This window comes from Vigna unguiculata, chromosome 10 (assembly GCF_004118075.2).
Source record: "Vigna unguiculata cultivar IT97K-499-35 chromosome 10, ASM411807v1, whole genome shotgun sequence".
Taxonomy (NCBI): domain Eukaryota; kingdom Viridiplantae; phylum Streptophyta; class Magnoliopsida; order Fabales; family Fabaceae; genus Vigna; species Vigna unguiculata.
In genome coordinates this window covers 6,588,691-6,599,255 of record NC_040288.1, presented here as the reverse complement: position 1 = coordinate 6,599,255, position 10,565 = coordinate 6,588,691, and the positions used below count along the sequence as shown (strand labels likewise).

The 10,565-nt window shown below is 25.9% G+C and overlaps 1 protein-coding gene across 1 annotated transcript; it reads right to left on the bottom strand.

Annotated features, from left to right (window-relative positions):
* Positions 1–3,779: 3,779 nt before the first annotated feature.
* On the bottom strand, positions 3,780–9,528 carry LOC114166416 (putative ER lumen protein-retaining receptor C28H8.4). Its single transcript, XM_028051148.1, has 6 exons — positions 9,092–9,528; positions 6,433–6,632; positions 5,637–5,777; positions 5,482–5,562; positions 4,862–4,989; positions 3,780–4,006 (listed from the first exon to the last, which is right to left on the bottom strand). Exons 1-6 carry the CDS (start codon positions 9,318–9,320, stop codon positions 3,967–3,969), a joined length of 819 nt encoding a protein of 272 aa, XP_027906949.1. The 5' UTR covers positions 9,321–9,528; the 3' UTR covers positions 3,780–3,966.
* Between the last annotated feature and the right edge of the window lie 1,037 nt (positions 9,529–10,565).

The window sequence follows — 10,565 nt, the reverse complement described above, 5'->3', positions numbered from 1 at the left end:
AATCTTACTTGGCAGATAATTCCTTTATGGGTAATTATTTCTTACAAAATTATAAAATTTATAATTATTTTGTACAAAATTTTTTATAAAAAGTGTTTTATACACAATATTTTATAAAAACATTGACAACATTTTTCTATAATTTTGTTTTTTCATAACAAAATTTATAAATATTTTCACAAAAAAAATTCAAAACAAAATTAACATGAAATTGAATATTTTTTAGTATATATATATATATATAATGAATTAGTTTGATTGTTTTTTATATATATTTATATATTATGTTACAATAATATTTAAGTTATTATTTAAAATTACAAAATTACAAAAATATAATTAGTAATTATTATTTTTGTTTATTGTAATTATATTATTATTATTATTATTATTATTATTATTATTATTATGTAAATAATAATCTTTATTTTGTTATTATATTATATTATATTATTTTATTAGTTATATTTATTTTATATTCATTGATATTATTTGAATTAAATTTATCCAAATGCAAATAAAGGAAAAATATAATAATTGTAAATTTTTTGTAATATTTTATTATATTTTGATAAGTTTTTTTTTAAATTTTTGTTATTTTGTGAAGAAATTTAACAAAGAAAGTTTGCCTTATTTTTTATTTTTAATTATTTTTTTGTTTATCGTTTTTTGTGCTTTCTACTTATTTTTTGGTTTTGCATTCGTCTGTACAGATCCCTTTCTTGAATCAAATACAACATAAATGGGAGAGATGATCCCGATCTCAATAATAAATAAAATATTCTATCTCAATAATAAACTTGAATATTATTTAAAATTGCATTTATTGAATAGTTAATAATTTGATAAATATTTTGTTATTTAAGAATGTAGATGAGAGATGGATTATGTAGCATTATGATAAGGCAGGTGAGAGAATGTTCGAATATATATTGGATAATGAATTTTGTGATGATACCACATAAGGAGGCTTCTTAACTATAAAATGCAGATGGAATTTAATGTTGATTTGTGCGGATGGTGAGTGTTCGCATTGAGTGATTTATACAGAGAGAGGTGGGAACCTTTGTTTGGTGGCTTGTTTGTGGTGGTGGTTTTCGCCTTCAACCTTTTGAGGTGAGTTCTCAAATGGAGGTCGCATGGTGTGAAAAAGTAGCAGCGTCCATTTTGTGGTGCGTCATGCTGTTGTACACAGCTTTTCCAATTTATTTTTGAATTCATATTTATTTTAACATGTGAACAAAATAATATATATAATAAATAATATTGTTAAATAATAATAATCTATAATAAATAATAACAATATTAAATAAAATAATAATAATAATGCTAGTAATAATATATTAAGTTTAATTATAAAAACTTTATTTTTTATTTATCATATCATTTAAATCACGGACAAACTTTCATAAACTTTACCTCAAAATTCACTTACTTTCACCTTCAAATCTCTTAAAGAAAACAACACACATTTCACTCTTTAATTCACTCAAATTCATTCTCTCACTCTCCCTCAAATCAATCTTCATAAGTTAATAAACCCTTAAGAAATGTATTGGACACCCCTAAACCAATCACGTTCACAAACCTAGCTAAAAGAACATTTTGTCACAACAAAAAAAACTTAATAACTTGCATTTTTTGAAGGATAAAATTGAATCTTTTATTTCTAAATTTTGAAGGATAATTCTCTACCAGACTCAATTTTGGCACTCGTTCAACGAGTATGTATAACATAGACACACAAATATGCATAATTAGTGGTACATTTAGCTCAAATGAGAGTTTTCTTTCTATAAACAAGTCATAAACAATATCAATTTGATAAAAATGACCCATTTGAACTAAGGATGCCTTGCTACAAATGTATTCCAAATTTCACAACATTGGGTATCATTTCATCAATCAACACAATTTCACACAAGCATACATTTTTTCACACAATTAAGTCAACATCAATCAAAACTAATACTAATTCAACCATGGATCCATAGTAACCAACCACCAAATCAAGCATTGAAATTCAAATGTACAAATATTAAGATTAACTTCTCTTACCTTATTTAAACTACCATTTTTCTTACAATTGCTCCTTAGAGTTTTATTTCTCAGAGGATAGTCTAACTAGACAAAGAAAACTCTGATTAGAAATATAAATATGTCACCATGATCACAGAACAATAGAGATTCACTCTAAGCATATTTGAGTCACATACATTATGATCTAACACACATGCAAACTTAGAGGTCAAACCTCAAAAGGACAAAAAATGGATTTACTTTGTACTTCAATATGATTAGATAGACGCATAAATTTCCTTACTAGGAACAATTAAAAGATTCTTGATCTTAAAAAAAGAAAATAGGTGTCAAAAACCTAAAAAAATAGAAGATAAGTTTAGAAAAAGAGTATAAAAAGGTTGTAGCTTTTATAAAATGAACTTCTATTAATAAAAAACTTTTTATAACTTTAACCTTTTATCACTAAAATAATTTATTATCAATTTTTTAGAAACCACCATTATTCATATATAATTTTTAGTTCAATCATTATTATTATTTTATTAATAGTATGTTCTTATAATAATAAAACAAGTAATAAAAATAAACATATTAAAATAATATATAAAATAGGATTAATTTATTTACATTTATTTTCTTACAATTAATTTATTTCAACATTTCTTATTTGTTGAAACTTTATAATAATTTGTATTTTAAATTTTTTCAAATTGATTTATATTTTAAAAAAGTTATTATTTATATCAACTTACTTTTAATAATTTATTTTATAAAATATTTTCTAAACATGTTAACTTTAAAAAATTTATTCTATTATAGTTAACTTTTCCCCTTGTTTTCCTTCACTTTACATTTTTCCCCTCAATTAAAAAAAATTAATTTTTCAATTTCTATCTCTTCTATTTTTTTTACTCCTTCTCTAGTTCGTACAATGCAAGAATAAATCTTTTTTGTTTGAGTATATATGATTGAAATTTAGAGTTTAAGATTTAGGATTTACAATTACTTTTGATCCTCAAATTCAGTTTATGGAATTAGAATAATATTTTTATTAAATTTGGGAGACCAAAATTAAAATTATCTTAAATATGAGATACTAAAAATATAATTAAACATAATAAAAAAATAGATGTAAATGGTGTATCATGGTGAATGAATTACACAAATCCTAAATTATGTGCGAAAACTCGTGCAAAGCAATAAGAAAATACTACAGTGAAACTAATGTCTTAGTAGATTAAAAGAATCTCCTCGTAAGAAAATAATTAAATCATTCGAAGAAAAGAAGGAAGAGCCCTAGTGGCTTTGAAATAATAACCAAGTGCAAAATTTCCAAATTTAAAAAATAAAAAATTTAAGAGCTTTTACTTCCTACACCAACACAATTTCTTTGAACAGATCTTCGCAAATTTTCAAAATGACAATTTTATTTTTTGTAAAATAATTTCCAAATTATGTTTCCAGAACAAGATTTCACAATAAAATTTTTATGAAAATTTAAGAACGCATGAAATGCATCTTGAAAAAGATTTTCAAAACAAACTTTTGGAAACACATCATATCTTTCAGAATGAGTTTTCTAGAATATTCCACGATAAATACATTCCAAAAAGAGCTTTCCAGAACATGAAATGTATTCTTAAACGAGATTTTTTCACGTTTTCATTTTTTCTTTTTCCTCTGCAACAGTGGCAACCACAGTGGTGAAGAGTAGTTTAATATTTTTGTTGTGTTAGTGTGGAGTGCAATTAATAATATTGGAGTTGCGGAAAGCAAGATGAAAGTTAGGTTAACATCAAAAGGACGTTCCATGTACAAGAAATGATTCCAACTAAGACAACTTAACCTCGCTCAAACAAAAGTTACATAAATAAAAACTCATTCAAAACATTTTACATCAATTAGGCATGATTTTCCTTTTTGATAGAATAGGTACCAAGATCCTTAAACAGGCATTTTCCTCAAAAGTTGCCCTTGCACGAAGCTGAAAAGAAAAAAAAACACAACTATAAGTAATGACACATGGTAAACAGATTTGATTATTTTTTAAAATAGATTATGCATGCATAGATAATCTAAATATCTATTGCTTTCTAACCACAAAATATTATGTAATAGTAGAAACAATGGTGATGATAATATAGTGATAATTATTACAATAAAAATAACATATGAAGATGATGATAATAATCAAATAATAATCAAAAAATAAAAAAGAAATATAACAATAACCAAAGTAGTAATAATTGTTATAAGGTTAACATCAATACGACGATAACAATAGGAAAAAATGATAACTATAAGTAAAGATGATAAAAGGAAGAGATCGATAATAAAAATATGAAGAGGACAACACTGGTGACAACAATCATAATGATATTTTGATCCACTTTATTTAATTTATTTTTAATTTATCATTTCAATCATCCTTCAATTATCTATTTTTATTTTTTTAGTGATATAATGTAATAATTTAAGGATGGTTAGAGTGATGTATTAAAAATGAATAAAAAAAATTGATCAAAATATCATTATTTTAATAATAATATAAGTTATTGACATGCTCACATCTAAAGTGAAAATGACAAATAAAAGTAATGAAAAAAAGTGACATTAATACTAAATAATATTAATACCAAATAATGACATTAATATCAAGCATGATAAATATCCTACATTCTAACCTATTTTTCCTTTAAATAAAAATATATTGTCCTAAGACAATAAGATAAAGAGGGTAAATAATACATAAAATATTATAAGCCAAATGTAAATCTGGAAATTTTAGAGAAAGAAATGCCCTTGCAAAGACATGAAGAAGTGGAAAGAATTGAGGTACCTTTTCATGTAATAGTAACAAAAGTCAGCCAAGATGAAGGATTGAACCATCTCAGCCAGAAACGCTGCCAAAAACCAAAAATAGCCACTCCCAGCCAAAAATAGATATGTCCCTCCAGTCTCATAGATCTACAATATATTACATGCCACATTAATCAATGTGTTTCAAAAGAATTAATTTTGTGACTTTTACTCTTATATGAGAAAAGGTCATATAAAACTCACACTACTTTAATACTTTTTTATTTGATCCATGGTAATAAATGTGTCAAATTAAGATAAAATCTAAGAATCAACTTGGTCCATCATAGGTTTAAATTAAATTGAGTTAAAAAAAATTTGACCCAATCCGTTTAATTCACTAACATGTGGTGGATCAAGCAGAACTCAAATAAGTAAATTAGGTTGAATTAACTCATTAAATGATCGATCTGTAATAGACCGACTTGGAGGTATCTGTTTTGACAACTCCGGTCGACAGAGAATGATGCTTTCAATATTAAAAAATATCTCTTTTATTCTAATAATATAGGGTTTATGCAATACTCAAGATAACATTCTAATAATAAAGAGGTCTGAAAGAAGGTGAAGGAGACTAGAGCAGGTGAACACTGTTCTCACCTGAATTATCCAATAAGCCAGAGCCATGAATCTAGAAACACCAAGAGCGAATACATAGTACCCTGTAAATGTTTCAACCATCTACAAAACATACCACAATTACAACATATAATCCAAATTCATATCAGTAGTAGAACAAAGTGAAGAGGAACAACCTTTGCGTTCTGCATAAAACGAAGCTGAGGAAGAACAGAGACAGCTTCCAAATACAAACTGAAAGCCCAAACTATTCGAATCACACGCCAATGGTGTGTAAAAGGGTGAATTAGTATTGCAACGATTGCAGAAGGGACCACCTAGCACACAGTGTAACGCATGTTCTTGTTACATTTATTTTCGTTTATGCACATTCATTGCCAAATGAAAAACATTATCCCATCATATGATCACATTGAGACAAACCAACACAAATTCTAAGAGTTATCAACATTTTGTGTCTTATTTGAAGAGAAAACAAGAAAAACAATGACCGACAATCTCACACAAACATAGATAAAATGTTTTTCTTTAACTTCTTTTATATTTAGTCTGGTATCTTTAATCCACTGCTCTAAAACTAATCTTTTTTACAGCAATAATCTGATAACGGGTGGCAGAAACAAATCTGAATAAGATAAACTCTAAATATCTTTAATTGAATTCTATAAAATTGACTTATGTACCATAAATTAGTTTCATTTTTAGATGTAGGGTCTCCAACGACAACATAAGATCATAATCTCATGTTAAAATTAGTTATTTGATGTTGAGTTAGACTTAAATACTATTTCTTAACAATACTATACTCAGCATAAGTCTTTCTTTTAACAACATTTTCAAGCCAAAGGAACAAAACTTTGAATCATGTAATATACTCAGAATGAGATACCATGTATTAGTTCATTGAATGCAAACAAAGCTTCAAATTATGTTCAAAATTAACAGAAAAGAGTGAGAAGTTAAGTTTATTACCACAAAGTAGTGTTTCATATTGTCAAGATCCTTGATATAGGATGACTTCAACTTGAATCTTATCATCCATATGACCACTAATGTTGATAAAAGAGATATGACATCTAACACAGTGTGTATGTTAGCCTCTGTCAAAGTGCTACAACATAACCTTGCTGTTACAAATAAAGCAGTGAGCTCTTGAGTCTTGAGGGATAAACCTGAAAATGTAAACACAAACTTGTTATACTAGAAATCATTTCAAATTATCAAGCAAACCTTGCTTACATTATTAGAATGACTATTTATCCTTCATAAAAATAACTCCTGGATTATATATTCTGAAAACTTTCCGAAAAGAGATTTCTGGAATAAAATTTTCAGAACAAGTTTTTCTAAATAAAATTTCCAGAACATACGAAATACATTTCGGAATAACTTTCCGGAATGAAATTTCCAGAATAAACTTTTTAAAATGGAATTTCTGGAACATACTTTCCTGAATACATATAATAGCTTCCGGAACGAGTTTTATGAACTCCTGCATGAAATATATTCTGTAAAGACCTGTAAAGACCTTTCTGGAACAAGTCAAATACATTATGGAATGGGTTTATTATTCGTATTTTCTCTCTTATTCTTTCTCTGCAATGTTCACCCTCTTTTCTTCCCTTGAAGCAGCAGTGCGGTGGTAGCAATGGTGACAATGATGAAATTGGTGGTGTGGTGGTCAAGGGTGTTAGTGTCTTTTTAAAGTATTTTTCGGGTGCATTTAGTAATTGTGGAGGTGCAGAGAACAAAAGCCTTAAAAATAAGGGTAGGACTTTGAACAGTAGAGGTGTCCACTATAGTTGGTAGGGTAGTGCCCCATATTCTATTAGGATCAAACTACTAGTTTGGCTTAAATTAAAATATTAATATTTTGGAACTGAGAGTTTTTGAAAAATATTATATACAAATAATAACATTTTTCTTGAGCCATAAAGAGATTAAGCCTATGAAATTATTAGTTTGGGATACAGTTAGGTGATTAGGTTAAGCTAAATGAACCACCTAAGGTTTATTTATTAAGAAAATTCATTCAATTTGACTTTTGTGAACCAATCCAATTCATAATTTTCACATAAAGTTAGGTTAGTTAGGTGTAGACCGTGGACCTGTGATTTTCAATCTAAGAATTATTTTATAGGCATTTTCCTCCTCATTATTTTATTTTTGCGTAAGATAATTTTTTTGGTTCTTTTTTAATGACGCTACCATTAAAAGATATTAAATATTATTTAGTACAAGTTAAACTTGGTTGACTCTAAACATTTCTATTTAGATCTCGAGGAAGAAAAAAGATGGAAGGGTAGAGTATAGATGGAAAATTGAAATTTTTGTTTTTTTCCTTTGTTAATCAAATCATAATAATAATAATTATTATTATTATTATTATTAAAAGGTTGAAAACTAAATTTTCATTATCGAATGCTTTTTAAATAAACATATCTGAATTATAATATTAATTTTGCAAAATTATTTAGATGTATAAATAAAATAAAATTCTGTATAATTTTGTTAATATTAATTTATATGATAAGATATATCATATCTTTTTATTTAACCTATTATTTTATATATATATTTATAATCATAATTGTTGTTATGTATAACTTTAAAATATATTATTTATTAAAAGATTAAAATTAAATAATAATTATTTAAAATATATTTTTTAAGAAGTTAATTCTAATTTTCATAATTTACAAGTGTTAAAACAATCTTTATTTTCTAAAAATCTATATCTAAATATTTAATAATATATCTTGTTATTATTTAATTTATTATTTTACGTGTGATAAGAGTATATTTTGCTTTATTTTTATCTTATCACGTTTTTATTCTACTCTATTGATTCTAGTATCAAACATTTGCAAATTTAAAAATCTTTAAACAAAAGTTTACACGTTACTAAAATATAATTGAAGTTAATTTACGTTACTTTGACCACAACTTTTTCTAAAACCATCTTATTAATGGCATTAAACACACAGTTTTTACTTTTCAACATTTTTTTTTTCTAAAACTAACAATCCATGACTAACATGACTTCAAAGAGTGTGACTTCCCCTGACTAAATATTATTTTAATACTGTAAAAACAGCATAATTTTATTAATTAAAAATTACAAAATTCCATAAATTTTACAACTTTTTCGATGAATTATTAGGTATTTTCAATTGAATTTCTCTTGAAAGATTTTAAAAATTAAAAGTCCACACTTTTTATTTTTATTTAAAGTATTATGCGCATTCATTAACACCAAAATCAATCAATGAAACAAATTTGTTAAACAAAAATTACAAAAAAATTAAACACCCAAATAGATAAAAATAAATAAAAATTACCCAAAATTAAAAACTTAAAACTTCTGTTTTCTAATGTTCCTAGAAGAAAAACAAAAAAAAATTCAGAGGGATATCTGGTGAAACAAATAAAATCAGATCAATTCCAGATATCCTATAATTTTTTTTTTCCATTTTCTTCATACAACAGGTCACAAACACAATCAAATTCCGAAATTGGAGAAAACAAAATCAAACCCAGAAGTTTTTCAATTGAAAATGGTGGTTATGATTTTTCTTGCTAATATATGAATGAACAGTGTGATGTGATGAATGAGGGAAAGGAAAAATACCAGAGCATGTTTTGAGGGCAAAAAGCTTGTATATGAGAGCAATGATTCCAACAATATGGACTGATTCAGAGGCTATGAAGTAATAGTAGTTGCTTGTGATGGTGAACTTCAAGGCCACCAAAGCACACAGAGCAAGCAATGCCCCACAAAAGATCTTCACCTTCATTGGCAGCTTCCTCATCCTTTCAAACAAAACACTCATCCTGGAACTGCCCCTCTTTGTTCCCATTTCTGATTACCAAAATTTTCCTCTATCGGAATTAGGGTTTACAGTTTTGTGCACAAAAAGATTTGGATTGAGAAATTTTGAAAACGAAGGAGATAGAGAATGGAACAGGGGCAGAAGAGTGAAGAGAAGAGAGGTTTTGAAGAGAGACCAAGAGAGCATGCAGAGAATGGTTATGTGGCAATGAGGTTCTTGTATTGAATTGGGACCATTTCAGTTAAGGAAATGCTTGGGTAAAAGAAATGTTATTTTGTTATTATTATTATCATTATGTAAAATATTAATAAATATTATTTATTATTTTCTATTTGCAGAACAAGAAATAAAAGATTGACACGTATATTTTTTCAGACTGTTTTCGCATACTATTGGCAGAAACATCTCATAATGTTTAATTACTTTTTTTTTTCTAATTATTTTTTTCTTTACAACACTGATTGAACTTGTGAAAAACGGAAATGTAACGTTTTTTCAGGTAATAAATTTTATCACGTCAATTTATTAAATTGGATAATTTTCTCTCTCCATTTTTCAGTTTGGTATTAATTCCTTTATTTATTATTTCATTATTTCTCTCTCTGTGTATTTATTAATTTCTTAACCTTTGAAAATGAAAAAAGTACGTGAAAAAACAAAACCAAAATTATCTTAAATTTTTGACAAATATAGAATGTTTTTAAATTTTACACTTGAAAATAAGAATAAAATGTAATATATTTTTTCTTTTCAGAATAACACTGCCTAAAAGATTCCCCAATTAACACGATTCTCTCATTATTTACTTATCCAGCATTTTTTAATTTGGTTGTCAAAGTTAGGCCCTGGAAACTCCAATTCTAAACCTAAAAACACATCCTATTTGCTCTTTCTATTTTAGAAAAAAAAATAGAGAAAAAGTTTTAAAATTAATTTTAAATATTATTGAATTTATTTTTTAAAATATAATTAATTTGTTAACTTATTTATATAGCATTTGTAATAAATATTATCAACCTAAATAATTGATATAAGAATTACTTATATTAAGATTTTGAAATTTAAGAAATAAATTTAAATTAATGATTAAAATAAATATTAGGAAATTTGGAATGTTATGCACCTCTTAGAATTGTTATGAGGATTGTACAATTCCAGTTTATATTAAAATCAATGTAGATGTTGCCCAAATGATTTAATATTGATTTGAGAAAAGACGTTGTGAATTATCTATATGATTGGTGATTTAGATTATCCATTTACAATAAGCAT